The sequence below is a fragment of the Nomascus leucogenys genome, chromosome 7b (assembly GCF_006542625.1).
Source record: "Nomascus leucogenys isolate Asia chromosome 7b, Asia_NLE_v1, whole genome shotgun sequence".
In the NCBI taxonomy this organism is placed as follows: domain Eukaryota; kingdom Metazoa; phylum Chordata; class Mammalia; order Primates; family Hylobatidae; genus Nomascus; species Nomascus leucogenys.
The window spans coordinates 64,378,778-64,396,048 of NC_044387.1; the positions used below are offsets into that span (position 1 = coordinate 64,378,778).

General features: G+C 38.8%; 1 protein-coding gene and 1 pseudogene across 4 annotated transcripts in view; both read left to right on the forward strand.

The window, feature by feature from the left end:
• Positions 1–17,271, forward strand: part of GAB1 (GRB2 associated binding protein 1) — a 131,961-nt gene that overhangs the window by 71,683 nt on the left and 43,007 nt on the right. For all 4 annotated transcript variants that reach the window (XM_003257758.3, XM_003257757.3, XM_030816188.1 and 1 more), the window contains exon 2: positions 6,371–6,665. In XM_003257758.3, coding sequence (XP_003257806.1) covers positions 6,371–6,665 — 295 coding nt within the window. The remainder of the gene's footprint in view (positions 1–6,370; positions 6,666–17,271) is intronic.
• On the forward strand, positions 16,303–17,248 carry LOC100601331 (annotated as a pseudogene).

Genomic DNA, 17,271 nt, shown 5'->3' on the forward strand with positions numbered 1-17,271 from the left:
TGATGTTGCTGAGAGCTCAAAGGAACAGGTGCTGATGCCTTATCTCAGGGGAAGTTGAGGAAAGCTTTAAAGAACAGGTCTTGAGCTAGGTCTTGAAGGATGAGTAGGAGCTCATGGTGAGGGAAATAAGGTATTTCAGACTGAAAAAGAAACAAGGACCATATGGGTGCTGTCTGAGGCCATCTGTGGAGGTGAGAGATTGGAGAGATGAGACAGGTAAGTATGGTTTGGAAGAACTTTGTATGCCATCTTACTGAAGGAGTTTGGACTTCAATAACAACTTTGAACTTTTTTTCCCCCCCTGAAATCTTTTCATTTAGTCTCAGTGGCTCTCTGTGATGATTATTCTGATGGACAACATCTCACCAAGGCTTTGAGCCCTTACAATGTGTGAAGCGCTGTTGCAGATACAAAAAAAAAAAAAGGAATTAGCTTTCAAGGAGCTTAATGTCCAGTTGGGAAAATAATTCATAAGTATTTGGAGAGTTTGGAAATGTAAAATAATAGACTGTTCCAATCTATTCTACAGCAATGCAAGAGATATTATAGAGCAGTAATTGATTGTCAGTGGTAGAAAGGGAGGGTGTGGGGAGGAAAGGGGAAGGCTGGGAAAAAATAACCTTGAATGAATTGGGTTTGAAAGATATTTGCTAGTGGGGTAAATATTGTGAACAATAGGAAGATAGAGACAGCATTGGCATGAGCAGAAGGTATTAATATAAGAAGATGAAGAATGAGACGTAAGCTTGAAAGGACCTGTGTTTTGGTTTTTTTTGGCTTTTTTTTTTGAAATTTTACTTTAAAGAGCAATATAATCCTATTGATTGGATCTATGGTTCTCAATCACAGTGGCACATTAGAATCATCTGTTGAATGTTTAAAGCTGCCTATTCCAATCTTCACCCCCACCCCCATACACTACAATTTAGTTGGCCTGAGGTGAAACCCCAAACTTTTTTTTTTTTTGAAGCAAAGCTCTCCGGATATTTCTAATGTGCATTCAGGGCAGAGAACCCATGGACTACCCCCGACCTCTTCTCTGATCTTCTCTCTTGCCTTCCCATATATTGGTTACTTCCTCAATAATTAGCTCTTCCAGTAAAGGTACAGGGAAAAGATGAGGGAATTTTGGCAAGCATCACACCAGGCATGTGAGCTGTCATTTATACCATAGAGAACTCACAAAACACGGTGTACAGCAGTTACAGTGTTTTTCTTTAAAGCTGAAGCCATTTGCTAGTTAGGTTACTTAGGCAAAATTTGTGAATTTGTTAGTAACGTTACAGCCACATAGGCAAAATTTGTGAATTTGTTAGTAATATTACAGCCATTAATGGCTTGGGGTTAATCCAGGTTAAAAAATGTTTGCTTCCCACCAAATAGTGGGACTCCATCTGTACTTTCCTGCCAGTATGTACATACCCATACTCTAGGGTGTGTGATAAGCCTGTCTTAAGACCTAGCTTCAGTGTGACAGTTCTACAGGTTAGCATATCCAATTTGCTAAATACAGGAAATGTTTAAAAGAATAGTTCTTTTAAAATGATGTTTAAAAACATCTCTCATATGTCTGTAGAGTTTTAAAAACAAATTAATTTGTTTACACACCTGTATGCTTGCCTGACCAATTCTTGAATGGGCTGGGCAGATCACAGTTATATCACTATCCCTGTAATGCATAAATAGTATGAGAACTTCTGTATTTTTAATCCTTGCCTCAAACATTTTCGATTGCATATTTAGCAGACATTGACTGAGCACCTCCTTGGCGCTAGGCAATGGGAAAGGAAAGAAGAAAGCTTAAAATGGCTCCAGCCCTCAGTACATTCAAATATAGAGATGTCAAATGATTTAGCAAAAAGGTAGAAATGGAGAGCTCAGAGCCAACTCAGGGATGGTGCCCCAAAGAGGGCTGAGCTAAATCTAGGGGGTAGATTTTGTGCCAAAGGGTGAGAGGCAGGACAGAGCAGAGTGTTTGGGAAACTACAAGTATTTCCAATGTGGTTGGAAGGCAGAGAGGCAAGAAGTGAGGCTGGAGAGATTTAGGGGTGGAGATGGGGCGGGAGTTGATTGGAGGGTCCTGTGTACCCTGCCAGAGTGTGGGTTTTATCCTGTAGGCACAGGAGGCAGTCACTGAGCACAGGGAATTGGCTTCAGATTTTGGTACTTTTAAGTTACTCCAAAATCCAGACTTAACTGTTTACTTCTTGTTAACAAATTATTTGTTCAACTCAAAATTGGAGTGACTATTACATATAAGAAATGGCTACAAAATAAGTTTTTACATAGTCCTTCTCAACTATGCAGGCATCTTGCAAATTTCAGCTTCTTCATTTTCTGCTTGTAATGGAAGTCTAGTCGTTAAAATGATTTTTTGTGTGAATTTCTTTTAAAATTACTTTGAGTATTTGGTTTTGAAGGTTTCTGGAAAGCCTGTCCTTTTTGTCTGCTACTGCTCTGCAGGATTGGCAAGGCAGTATACGGCTTTCTCTGGAGCTACCAAGGCAGCAAGGATAAAAATAGGACAAACTTTAAGAATCTCAGATATTTTCAGATAACAAAGACTGATTTATGTGGGCCCATTTTGTGCTCTGACAAAACATAGAGACGCTTTTGTGCTGTGATTAGCAAGGGTGCTGATGTCAGTTCTCTTGTCGAGCATCAAGCTTTATTCTGTGGCTAAATTGTGCTTTGTACCATAATCCAGAGAACCTTTGTATCTGCCTTATTAAAGTGTGTAGTTTATGTAATTGCTTTTGTTTTCCAGTTTAATCTGTGCCAGATTCAATGAGGGTGACTCATTTTGTGACTGAGACAAACATTCACATTTGGACCATGTTAAAAATAAATAAATAAATGGCAGGTGCTGCTTGGCTAAATTCTGTGTTTTAATGCTGTAATTTCCTGCCGTAAGGGTTCACGTCTTGTATAATGTCTACTCAGCCTCTGTAATCACTAGCCCAATATATCTAGTGCACCTCTATTCATTGCTACTCATTTCTTCATTATTTATTTTAGTTCCTAAGGGCTTTTTGAATTTTAACAATGTGATTTCAACAGGGAAGCCAAGGAATGGATGGGGGGGAGCCACAGTTAACTGGAAAACAGAGTGACACATAAGCTGTAGCAAAAGGACATGTTCTATGCTTTTCTGTTTTTGCCATTTCCCCAAGATGTTTTGTGCATGTGTTTTGGTAAAGTTATCTTAGTTATGTTTATTTTATTATGTATATGTTCAGTATTGGAGCTCTTTTTCTCAAGTGGAAGATGCTTGGAAAACACTCTCTTCATTGTGGCCCATGTATCAAATCTAATCTCAAAAATTTTACAAGTCTACTCTCTCAGGAGAATGCTATTTATTTATCGTACAGATATGCTATATACTAGGCACTGTGCTATGGCAAATAAAGCAGGCGTGGTCACTATCTTCTTGAACTTTTCAGTCTGTTTGGGGAGTTACATACTACACAAATAAATACAAAGAAAAATTGAATTGCAAAATTAACACAAATCACTACATAGGTAAGTAATAGGATCTCTAAAACTATGCTATTACTTTACATTGGAGTTGGTTGCGTTGAGGGTGGTCAGGGAAGAGAAGCCCTGAATTTTGAGTTGGCCAGGCAAAAAGTGAGGGAAAGAATATAATGTATTTAGGGGAAAACATGTGCAAAGTCCCTGAGGCAGGTAAGAGTTTAGCCTCCTATAAACCCTGTTATTGGGGGGGATAAGTGACAGTTGATAAAAATTGAGAGAAAAAAGACAGGAAACTGTATTTAAAAGATGAACTATACAAGCACAGCAATATGGTACTATTTATTATAGTATAGGGGCAAATGACACTCCATACAGTGCAACAGCCTCTGAGAGCCTCCTAAAGTGCCGTATAGAAATGGATGCTTATAATACTTAGTCTGAATCATTGGGGAATGGATTATGTTTGGTGAAGTATGTAGTAAAGCATTTTAGAAAGATTTGTGTGCAAGACAATAAAGTTTTAAAAAGTCATTTCTGTATTTAAAGATGAAGCTTCACTATCTGGAGAAATCACTTACTGAATGATATGATTTCTTGAGGGCCCTGCATAAATAACATCATATTCTATATTCTTTTGCTTTACTTCTGCATTACTTTTTAAAGCTTTCTGCTTGATAGGGAAGTATCCATAGAGGCATAATTTTACTAAGAGATATTTATTTATTTTGCAGTAAGTAGATGCATATTCAATGAATGGATTTTTATAGTCCAGAAACAGTGCTAAAATCATGTGAATCAAACACTTTATGACTTTTCAATATTATCTAAAACATCTATAGGACTCTACCCTGCCTTCCCTGGACACGAATTATATACTTATTCCTTTGAGCTGCGTGAAGAATGAGAAGTTAATTTAAAATATTGATGATTAAAGACCTATATATGTTTTTAGGCCTTTGTGATCTCTGGTAATCCTCTTGTTAAAGGATTGCCTAAATTTTTCTGTAGAGGAATGCTTGTTCATGTAGCAATACCTCTGCGGACATTCTGCCTGGGATGCTATAGTCTCAAGTATTTTCATGTATGTTAAATATTTTCTTCGCAATTAGTCATTTCTTTGAAGGTAGGAATAATGAATTATATACTTGTTTTTCTTCCCACAAGCAGCAAAGGGAATGTTTTATTCCACTGGGGGTTTCTGAGTCCTTCCACTTCCCAGAGTGTCCCCACCGCCTCTCGCCCTGCCGCCTTTTTTTTTTTTTTTTTGAGGAGGAGTCTTCTTCTGTCCAGGCTGGAGTGCAGTGATCTCAGCTCACTGCAACCAGCGACTCCGGGTTCAAGCGATTCTCCTGCCTCAGCCTCCTGAGTAGCTGGGATTACAGGAACCTGCCACCACACCCAGCTAATTTTTGTATTTTTTAGTAGAGACGGGGTTTCACCATGTTGGCCAGGCTGGTCTCAAACTCCTGACCTCAAGTGATCCGCCCACCTCGGCCTCCCAATGTGCTGGGATTACAGGCATGAGCCACTGCGCCCAGCCCCAGAGTGTCCTCTTGAGGTAGTCTTACCTAGAATGTTGAATCTGGAGCAGAGAATGTTTCTTAGTAAATGACTGAGACTTGCTAAAATAGGCCTCTTTTCTATCTGGCTGCCTCCCTGAGGAAGAACTTCAAAGAGAAGTAAGGTATAAGTTTGTTTCCAGGCACACATGTTGGGGTTAAAGGCTGATAAGGAAGGCTGTTTGTCATTTGGTTCTGCTTTTATTATTTGGTGACCACAGATTTAGGGAGGGTGATAGTAAAATAATTTTTTAGGCTTCTCTAGGTGTAGTATTAAACTCAAAATTTACCAGAACTTGTGGAGGGGTATGTGGTGAGTGTAGTACAGATTGCCCATGTATGTTTGTTGGGAAGAAGAGGGGAAATATTAAAAAGAGTTAAATCCCATACTCAAGAATACAGGTCTTACTCGTGTAGTCTTTGAACAACAGGCTGTGTGGCTAAAAGAGAGACAGAATCAATTGCTTCCCAGGCAAGAAGCCAGAAAAGCTTCAAAACCTTTTCCCCTCCCTATGCCTTGCCACTACACCTAAAAAAAAGAGAAACCTTTTAAGTGTTTAAAATCTGTAGGAGTCTTAGGAAGAAGCAGCTTTATGTGTATTCTTTATGGCATGATATTAATGCATGAAAATCTGTTGCTTTTTTAAAAATTGTGGCAAAATATACACAACATAAAATTTATCATTTTAGCTATTTTTAATATACAGTTCACTAGCATTAAGTATTAATATATTCACAGCGCCATTGCAACCATGGCCACCATCATCTCCAGAACTTTATCTTCTTCAACTCAAACTCTAGGCCCATTAAATACTATAATAACTCTCCATTTCCCACCCGTCCCCCTCCGCAGGGCCTGACAAATACCATTCTGCTTTCTGTCTGTATGAATTTGACTACTTGAACTACCTCATATAAGTGGAATCATGCAATATTTGTTTTTTTGTGACTGGCTTATTTCACTTAGCATAATGTCCAGCTTCATTCTTTTGCATATGGATTTCTAGTTTTCCTAACACCATTTGTTGAAACCACGACTTTTTCATATTTAGTAAAAACTGAATCCTCCTTGATGTATTACCTCAATATTATATAGTAGGAGATTTAATAGAAGATACTGAATATATATAAACATTATTAAGTTAATTGAATTATGAGTAAACATTGCTTTTCAGAGTGGCAGATTATCCTGTGGTAAAAACACACACACAAACACACACATATTGTGACTTTCTCTAAACAATGCATTTGTAAAATCAGTTTGATAAATGTGCATCTTTTTGAAAACATTATCTCAAGTTAATACTGAATGGATATTTTTCTTTTGTTTCTAGGCATGGAAGAGGAGATGGTTCGTGTTACGCAGTGGCCGTTTAACTGGAGATCCAGATGTTTTGGAATATTACAAAAATGATCATGCCAAGAAGCCTATTCGTATTATTGATTTAAATTTATGTCAACAAGTAGATGCTGGATTGACATTTAACAAAAAAGAGTTTGAAAACAGCTACATTTTTGATATCAACACTATTGACCGGATTTTCTACTTGGTAGCAGACAGCGAGGAGGAGATGAATAAGTGGGTTCGTTGTATTTGTGACATCTGTGGGTTTAATCCAACAGAAGAAGGTAAGTTCAAGATATTATTATTCAACCTGAATTCTTTTCTGCTACATTTCTAGAAATGTCATACAATTCTTTGTTATTTTAGTTACACAATATAATGTTTTATTTTTATAATAGGAACTTGACATTTGGAAAAAGCACTGAATCCTTTAATTAGTTTGGGGAGAAACTGTTTACAAGTTTTAGAGAGACAGACTTAGACATATTGGGGCAGTTTTTAAATATCGTGAAGTAGAAGGTGACAAGAAGACATTTTAAGAACATTTATTGAGTTCCAATGTAAATATTCAGTTTAACCATATAACACTGTTGCTATTTTACTATTTTTCACCTATTAAAAATAGCACATTTGGCCGGGTGCGGTGGCTCATGCCTGCAATCCCAGTACTCTGGGAGGCCAAGGCGGGTGGATCATGAGGTCAGGAGATCAAGACCATCCTGGCTAACACAGTGAAACCCTGTCTCTACTAAAAACACACACACAAAAAAAATTAGCTGGGCTTGGTGGCAGGCACCTGTGGTCCCAGCTAGTCTGGAGGCTGAGGCAGGAGAATGGTGTGAACCCAAGAGGTGGAGCTTGCAGTGAGCTGAGATTGCGCCACTGCACTCCAGCCTGGGCGACGGAGCGAGACTCCGTCTCAAAAAAAAAAAGCACTTTTATGTAGCTCAACCCAATTCTTTAGGTGCTATTTAAAAATATATTTAAAAACTATATTAGATTATGGCCGGGTGCAGTGGCTCACACCTATAATCCCTGTACTTTGGGAGACTGTGGCAGGTGGGTCACTTGAGATCAGGAGTTCTTCAAGACCAGCCTGGCCAACATGGTAAAATTCCATCTCTACTAAAAATACAAAAATTATCTGGGCGTGGTGGCACATGCCTGTAGTTCCAGCTACTCAGGAGGCTGAGGCAGGAGAATCGCTTGAACCGAGGAGGCAGAGGCTACAGTGAGCCAAGATTGCACCATTGCACTCCAGCCTGGGCAGCAGAGCAAGATGCCATCTCAAAAAACTATATTAGATTATCCCATTTATGCCTGGTGTTCCATTATTGGAACACTAAGCATGTGGGAGTTATTTATATCCCACTACTCAAGGTCATCGCCAAGGTCTGATTGCAGACATTCAAAAAATTGCAACCTCAAGCATAAATAGGTTATGAAGTTAGGAAATAGCCAAGGTGATTATCATTACCTATGAAATGCAAGTGAGAATCAGTCACAAAACACAATGAACAAGTACCAAACAAATGAATTACTTAGCACAGGTCCTACAAGGAGCATGGAGGAAGGACGAGGGGCTCAATGTTTGGGTAAGAGGTAGTGAGGGAAAGCTTCTGAAAAGAAAATAAATTGCAAAATGTAGGCTTTTGAAAGAAACAGTATTTCTATGTCAATGAAAGGAGAGATGCAGAACCCTCCAGGCTTAGGGACTTGGGAAAGAACAGATCCAGAGAAGGAGTCGAATTTTACTTGACTGGGGCAGTAGGGCTCTGAATGAAAAAGGCCCAGGGACAGTTGCTTGCAGATCTTGAATGAGGGACTGAGATTTGGGGTGCCTATCCTGGAAAGAGCTGAGTGACTAGAGGGCTCAAGAAGAATTTTACAAGTGGAGTTCTACCTCGGGTACTTTATTATTATTATTATTATTATTATTATTATTATTATTATTTTTGAGATAGGATCTCACTTTGTCGCCTAGGCTGGAGTACGGTGGCATGATCTCTGCTCACTGCAACCTCTGCCTCCCAGTTTCAAGCGATTCTCATGTCTCAGCCTTCTGAGTAGCTGGAATTACAGGTGTGCACCACCACACTGGGCTAATTTTTAATATTTTTAATAGAGATGGGATTTCACCATGCTGGCCAGGCTGGTCTCAACTCCTGGCCTCAAGTGAGCCGCCTGCCTCAGTCTCCCAAAGTGCTGGGATTACAGGCATGAGCCACCGCACCTGACCTCAGGCACTTTTTAATAGCTGGCTGACCACTTCTCTCTGCTCTTCCTTTTTAAACAAACGCTCAACATGTAGGTAGGGGACTCCAGCACAAAGTAGTTTTGTAGAGCCAAGAATCAGAAATAAAGGTGAACTGAGGTCTTTGACCTTCTTGTCTTTGTGGTTATACTCACATTTAGAAGTGTGCATTTCCGAACATCTACATTTAGGAGTGCTGTAGATACCATAAGGAGTGGAAAATTGTGTTAATAATCAACACCAAGATTCGGATTGAAGTGGAACTAATCATCTCTAATGAGCTCAGGCCAGCTTCCTCTCTGGCCAGTCAGCAGCCCTGGGGAAAGGAGCCTGCCAGGGCTGGGGTTTGCCCAGTGGGGTCGGGGAAACCCCTTGATGAGGGCGTTCAGAATCTCACGGGAACAGCACTCTTAGGAGGGAAGGAAGGATCCAGCTTAGCTGGGAGGGGGCTGATGAAATAGAGATCTTCAGCAGAGCTCTAGTGATTAAAAACTTCAAGAAATTGTTTCACAGGAGGAATTAAGGGTTCAGTTGTTTTCGTGAAGTTACTAAATGTGGTCACAGTGTAAGTGGGCATGGGGGTGCTACTTCTAACTTCAGTTAAAACTCTTTCCTGTTTGCATTTATAGTTTATATTTGAGTGCAGCAGAGGGTTTCAAAGTTAAAATTACAAATGAGATAGCTCTTTTTAATGGTTAACATCTAGTCAGTTGATGTCAATGACATCAATGATAATTATTGGATTTAGACAGCACATTAGTTTTTTTATGTGATGGATTTTCAGTTAAAATAATTTGTCATTTTATTATCTTCTTCTTGTTCCTTTGCCTATTGCCTTTTCAATGTAGAATTTGTTTGGGGGGACATAAGGGCAGACTTTTGTCTCTGTTGGTTGTCTGTATAGATTGAGCTGATCCAAAAAGCTAAATCGTAGATGTTCTTCCACCTCTCTTACTTTTTTTTTACAATGCTCCTAAATATATTTACAAAGGAAATGAGATGTTCTCATAGAGGATGTGCATTCTTCAGTCAAGGAATGTGAGTCTAATTTTTTGAAGCCTATTCAAGGGTGGGTAGGGTTGAGAACCCAAAATAAGAATTTTTGATTCTCAAGTGTCTGAGATTAACTTTGCAAGTTTTAAGGCACAGCGTCTTGTCTATTTGGCCACCTTAGGATGATTCTTATCATTTGGGAGCCTGACAAACACCCACTCCGCTCTGGGAAGGAAAGCTTGGTGTGCTTTTAGAAAACTGATTGATTAGTTCACCAAATTATTTGAGTTTGCTGACACTCTACTAGGCTGTGGGAATTCATTCAACAAATATATATTAGGTGATTAGTTAAGGAGACAAAAGGTAAACATCACAGACTGAGCATCTAATGGGAGAGGAGTCATTAAGAGAAATATCCAAAATAATTCATTATAATAATTGATGAGTGCAAGTTTATATATACATATGTATATATAAATTACGCATTAAAATATATATACAGTGTATATATATGTGTAAAAGTATAATTCTGTGGAAGTTTATGAATATAGTTCTTGTGCTCATAGAGCTTACAGTCAGTCTAGGAGAGACAAATAATCCAGGAATTATACTACTGATTCATAAGCGCTCTGCTAAAGAAGAACTAGATAAGCATAGTTAGCAGCAGCATCTGATTTAATCTTAAGAGGGTCAGGAAAAGCCTAGGTAGTTTACAGTGGCTCTGTGATTATAACTGATAACGTACTGAGAGCTTTATTTTGGTACTTAGCAGAACATTTTCATCAATTTTAGAAGTCAGAATCAGTCTTTCCCAATGTCTGTTTTCACGTTATAAAATTTCTACCAAATAGGGAGAGGTGAAGTTTCAAAACTTAAAAGCTGCAGTGATCTTTTCAGTGCAAAACTCCCAATTCCTTACAAAATAGATGAGAGGTATATTTAGGTTGAGTGCAACTCTCGATTTGTGAACTTTTCATCTTTACAATATCCATGGTTGGGGGAGAGTTGTAAGAAAATTCATAGTATGATTAATCAGATTTCTTATATATAGTCTGTGAGTTGGCTACCAAGTACAGCTCTGTTAATCACAAGACATTTTTATGTGTTCATTAATTGATAAAACAAGTATCTAAGGACTTTAATCTGCCAATATGTTCTACACCGAGGTCATGAGCTATATCTAAATGCAACTGCATTTATTTTTTAAATTCTGTGATTGAGATTTTTCACAACTTCATCCTGGTTATTTCCCCAAATAGCCACATTTAGAAGTGTCTTAATATACTGTGTTGAAGTATTTGTTGAGTTTCTTGGAATAAATCTGTAAAGCATGAACAGTTCTTCATTATGTAGTATTAAGCAGCCAAAATCATATTTTATTCTGTAATTTTGGCTTTTGATCCATAATGGCAAAACTGCAAAAAGACTTTCAAAGTTTTTCAGCCATTTAAGTTCTAAATAGCAGAATACTGCTATTATCCTTTGTAATCATATTCATGCAGTTTAATATGACAAGGTAAACATCACAATGCCTTTGTTCTTCCACTGACTTGACTACCTGCTTTATATTCTCTTGTGTCCAAATAGATGTCACCACCAATCACTAAATAATAGATGTTTTTGTTTTTATCTAGATCTGTCCCAAGCCCTCTGCTCTTCCTGTTTCAGAGAGCTGACTGTCCTCCTACTGTTGGCTTGAAAATTAGCTAACAGCACAAGATAATTTTTTTACTATGCTAATTTCAGACTAGATGTGAGAAGAAATAGACCATGCCTGGTTATCACAGTCTAAGAAAATAACTGTCCCCAATCCCTGTGAGAATAACTAATTTTCCCCTGAAAACAAAAGGAAAAGGGAAAAATCTGACCTGTGTTTTGATTCCAGGAACCTCTCAAAATATCGTTACCATGTTATTTCCGCTGCCCCAGGTGACCACTGCTATTATTGAATACTGAAAGTGCTGGCAGGCTGTATCTGTTTTTAAGTCCTAGCTCATTAAACTGTGTGTGGTTCCTATGAATGCTTTTCTTTAGTAGATTTGAGGGTAGAAACTAATTTCTTTGTTTTTCTTGGAAATGTACAGATTTATTTTTGTTTCTACAACACAAGGTGGAAGCTGTTAGATCTGCTAAACAAGTATTGGGAAGCAGCTCACTAACTTCATATAAAGGCCTCTAGTCTAATTAGATGCAGGATTAGAAAGTTGCCTCTGAGTTGCTTTTCTCAAAATGCCCAGATCATAGTGGCTTAATAAAAAAAAAGTACAATTCTCTGTTTGATATTCTCCCCTTGAGTCAAGTAGGTATAAACTAACATGTAAGAATATACATACACTTCCTTTCCTGTAAAGCAATCTTTCTCATTTGGGGACTTTTTAAAATTTCTTTTTATTTATTTTTTTATTGAAGTATAACTTATTACTGTGAAGGGTACAAATCTTAAGCATACAGTTCAATGTAGTTTTGTATATTGATCTATATCTACATGTAGATACAAGGTCTGTGTAACTGCCCCTCAGATTAAGAAATGGAACACTTCCCCTCCCCTAGAAAGTTTTCTCGTGCCTCTTTCCAATAAAGGCTTCACCTAAATTAACTTTTTTAAAAATTGCTTTTATTACTATGGATTAGTTTGGCCTACTCTTGAACTTAGGAACCATTGGAACCATTATTTTTTCCAGTATTAAGCCTGTGAGATTCATCCATGTTGTAGCATGTAACAAGAGTTCTTCATTCCTTATAGCATTTCATTGTGTGAATATATCACAAATTATGGATCTATTCGAGTGTTGATTGATGTTTGGGTTGTTTTCAATTTTTAGTTAACACAAAGCTGTAGTGAACATTTCTTTATATGTTTTTTGATGAACATAAACACTTAGTTCTTTTGGGTATACATCCATGAGTATAATTGCTGTGTTATAGTACAGACGTATATTTAGCTTTAATAGGTTTAACAGCTTTAGTTTTCCAAAGTTAGTGTACCAGTTGCCTACCTACCAGCAGCATGTGAGAGTTTACATTCTTGTCAACGTTTGATGTTGTCAGTCTTTAATTTTAACTATTCTGTTGGGTGTTAGTGGTATCTTGTGGTATTAATTTGCATTTTCCTGAGAACCAATTCAACCAGAGAGTTTTTAGTGTTTTTTTTCTCTTTTTTTCTTTTTTTGCATATTTCCAAGCTACTGCTCCTGAGATCTTAATTTATTGAGTCTCCTGTGGTGGGGCCCAGTCACCTAGATTTCTAAAATTCCCCACAAGTGATTCTTAGGCCTTCAAACCTCTGTATAAGAATTATGGCATTTGTCAGCATTGCCTAAAGGTTTAATTTAAAGTCTCCAAGAATATTTCACAATCTACTAAAGAGAGAGTCATGACAAATAAAAAGTTTTTCTACTTGAAACACATTAAACAGATCATGCTATGTTTAAGGGTCTTCAGTAGTTGAGTAAATAAATTGAAGAAACTGAAATGCCGGCTGCCTCACAGAAAATTGAAACTACTGCTACGTCTTATTTGTATCCACTTTGTTAGATTTGCCTGTTTGAAATGTTCTTCCATAAAAAACGGTGTATTTAGAAGTGAGAAAATGGTATGTTAGTATTAATGATAATGCATGCTCTTTGTAGACCCTTATTTGCTAAGTTAGACAGTTCTATTCGAAATGCTTCTCTTTACAGAAAGAAAAATTCTTGACCACACCAGATAAATCATTAATCAATAGAAGCAGAGTAACCCTGACCTGTTTACATTTAATTGTGAACATAAAGGTAAACTTTTACACTAGAAACCAAAAAAATTATTCTGTCAGTAGATATAGCCCATTGTCAGAGAAAATAAACCTATCTGGTCCCCTGAAAAGAACATGGGGATCACCACAGTTTTATTATGGTATGCTCAGATACAGTAATTTAGTGGTTACAAAATCAAAGAGCCTATCACGTCAAGTTTGAAACATTCTACCTTACCAATAAGAAAGAGTAGAATTGTTTCCTAGGGCTTCAACTCTTCTGCCATTTGGGGTTTCTTTAAGTAATTACTTTGAATGTTTAGAGGCATTGTCTTGGCACCCCAACTTTTGTGAGGGATACTAACACGAGGGTATTATGGTTTCAAATAGGATAAACTGTGCATTAAGCTAGGGGTCATGTGGGCCAGTTTATTATTTGTGGATTTCATCACATGATAATCTACTCTTCACTGGAAGCTTGTTCACTGAAAGGCTTTCCCTAGCAGTACTTAATAGCTTCCTAAGTAAATTTCAATTAGGAGTTTGCTCCAGCAGCTTATTAGCCTTTAATGGATGTTAATTATGCTCTTCATGCCTTCTGATTTAAGAAATGGGAAATAATTTTACACACATAAGCAAACCATAAACTAATGTTTGGTTCTTAGAAGCTTGATACCAGCATTATTTAGAAAGAGCAGTAAGTCAGAAACTCAAGGCAGAAAACAAAATGGTCTGTTCCATTACCGGTACCGTAGTATAGAATAGAGGCAAATCATTTGTCTTTATAAAGTAGAACAGAAGTTTATTTTTTCAGACCAGTTGCTTAGGTTTGGTCAGAAATGTAATGTTAGAGAATATTTACACACAGTGCAATGCTTGTATTAAAATATGCAGAGCTGACTGAGTACATAGTCAAATTAACATGAGTAAAATAATCCCAAAGACTACAACTTTGAAGATAGTGCATTGTCTGAGCCAAAGTAGTGGAGTGGTTCCCTCTTCCCTTTTAAAGTCCTTTGCATGTTAATGTGGTTTGGAGCGGTTGGGGTTTCTTTCATGGCTGTTTAAAGGTCTTTTCGTGATCTTGCCAGCAAACATAATGAAAGTTTTTCTCTAGTTATTGCCTCTTAGAAGTATATAAGTCTTCGGCCAGGCGCAGTGGCTCACACCTGTAATCCTAGCACTTTGGGAGGCTGAGGCAGGTGGATCATGAGGTCAAGAGATCAAGACCATCCTGGCTAACACAGTGAAACCCCATCTCTACTAAAAATACAAAAAAATTAGCCGGGCGTGGTGGCGGGTGCCTGTAGTCCCAGCTACTCGGGAGGCTGAGGCAGGAGAATGGCGTGAACCCGGGAGGCGGAGCTTGCAATGAGCCAGATCGCCACTGCACTCCAGCCTGGGCAACAAAGCGAGACTCTGTCTCAAAAAAAAAAAAAAAAAAAGAAGTGTATATATATATATATGTCTTCACATGCTGTGAAAAGGATTTTTTTTTTTTTAAAAGGAACCTTTGAATCTCTGTCCTCTTTTCAGAAAATTGAGAGGATCTCGCAGGTACAAAGAGGGTAAGACACTTCTGTCATTTACAGGTAGGAGAAGTGGAAGGTCAAAAATGAGATGGTCCCATTGTGTTAATAAAGTCAGACAAACATAATTGCCTGGCTAGGTGATTTTCTTTTTTACTCAGTGCATTTAGTGTCTAGCCATGAAGTTTAAAAAAAGTGTTAAAAGGGTATCTGTAAAAACAACCACCTGAAAAAGTTATTTTAGTAGTTACAGTGAAAAGCTAGAATTCATACTGTTTCATATAGGGAAGTATTTCCAGTGAGTAGTGTTTTTGGTCACAACTAAAAATTGAGCTGGTTTATTCCATTTTATCATGCCTGTATTGTAGAGGAAAGGGGAAGTATGTGGAATACACTTGTGAATACAGTTTGTAGGATACTTTAACAGTTTTCTGAGTGGGCTGCTCTTTTTTCCTCAATGCTGTATATATTTTTCTTAAGCTCTTCTTTAAAAGATAAATATTTTTCAGGCCGGGCGCGGTGGCTCAAGCCTGTAATCCCAGCACTTTGGGAGGCCGAGGCGGGTGGATCACGAGGTCAGGAGATCGAGACCATCCTGGCTAACACGGTGAAACCCCGTCTCTACTAAAAAATACAAAAAAATTAGCCGGGCGTGCTGGCAGGCGCCTGTGGTCCCAGCTACTCGGGAGGCTGAGGCAGGAGAATGGCGTGAACCCAGGAGGTGGAGGTTGCGGTGAGCCGAGATCGCGTCACCGCACTCCAGCCTGGGGGACAGAGAAAGACTCCGTCTCAAAAAAAAAAAAAAAAAAAAAAAAAAAAAAAAAAAAAAAAAAGATAAATATTTTTCATACTTCTCTTAAATCCTCAAGGATTAACTCTTGAGTCACCATTTGTGGTATTTTAAATCCTTTTAAATAAATCTCTGTATTTGCAACTGAATCAAAACAGTAAAACATTTCACAGGGTAGGGTCTGATGACAATTTTATAATCAACATTTTTAGATACCACAACAGATATTTATGAGAATCCACTGAAATTATGGCATTATGTCATATAAATATCCAAAAATTCATTTTTTTATTCTTATGTTTATATATAAGAAAGAAAAGGCCAGGCACGGTGGCTCCCTGTAATCCCAGCACTTTGAGAGGCCAAGGCAGATGGATCACGAAGTCAGGAGATTGAGATCGTCCTGGCCAACATGGTGAAACCCTGTCTCTACTAAAAATACGAAAGTTAGCTGGGCGTGGTGGTGCATGCCTGTAGTCCCAGCTACTCGGGAGGCTGAGGCAGGAGAATCACTTGAACCAGGGAGTCGGAGGTTGCAGTGAGCCAAGAATGTGCCACTGCACTCCAGCCTGGTGGCAGAGCAAGACTCCGACTTTAAAAAAAGAAAAATTAAAGGCCTTTCTGTGCTACCCACAGAGGGGTCCATATGGCGTTGTTCTGGATTCCCGTTGTAACTTAAAGAGAAGCTTTCACAATGTCCAGAGCCCTTGATGTCCTGCAAATGAAGGAGGATGTCCTTAAGTTCCTTGCAGCAGGAACCCACTTAGGTGGCACCAATCTTGACTTCCAGATGAAACAGTACATCTATAAAAGGAAAAATGGTGGCATCTACATTATAAATCTGAAGAGGACCTGGGAGAAGCTTCTGCTGGCAGCTCGTGCCATTGTTGCCATTGAAAACCCTGCAGATGTCAGTGTTATATCCTCCAGGAATACTGGCCAGAGGGCCATGCTGAAGTTTGCTGCTGCCACTGGAGCCAATCCAATTGCTGGCCGCTTCACTCCTGGAACCTTCAGATGCAGGCAGCCTTCTGGGAGCCATGGCTTCTTGTGGTTACTGACCCCAGGGCTGAACACCAGCCTCTCATAGAGCGAGGCATCTTATGTTAACCTACCTAGCATTGCTCTGTGTAACACAGATTCTCCTCTGTGCCATGTGGACATTGCCATCCCATGCAACAACAAGGGAGCTCACTCCGTGGGTTTGATGTGGATGCTGGCTTGGGAAGTTCTGTGCATGCGTGGCACCGTTTCCTGTGAACACCCATGGGAGGTCATGCCTGAGCTCTACAGAGATCGTGAAGTGATTAATAAAGAAGAGCAGGCTGCTGCTGAAAAGGCAGTGACCAAGGAGGAATTTCAGTGTGAATGGACTGCTCCAGCTCCTGAGTTCACTGCTACTCAGCCTGAGGTTGCACACTGGTCTGAAGGCGTGCAGGTGCCTTCTGTGCCTCTTCAGCAGTTCCCTCCTGAAGACTGGAGCACTCAGCCTGCCATAGAAGACTGGTCTGCAGCTCCCACTGCTCAGGCCACTGAATGGGTAGGAGCAACCACTGAATGGTCTTAAGCTGTTCTTGCACAGGTTCTTAAGCAA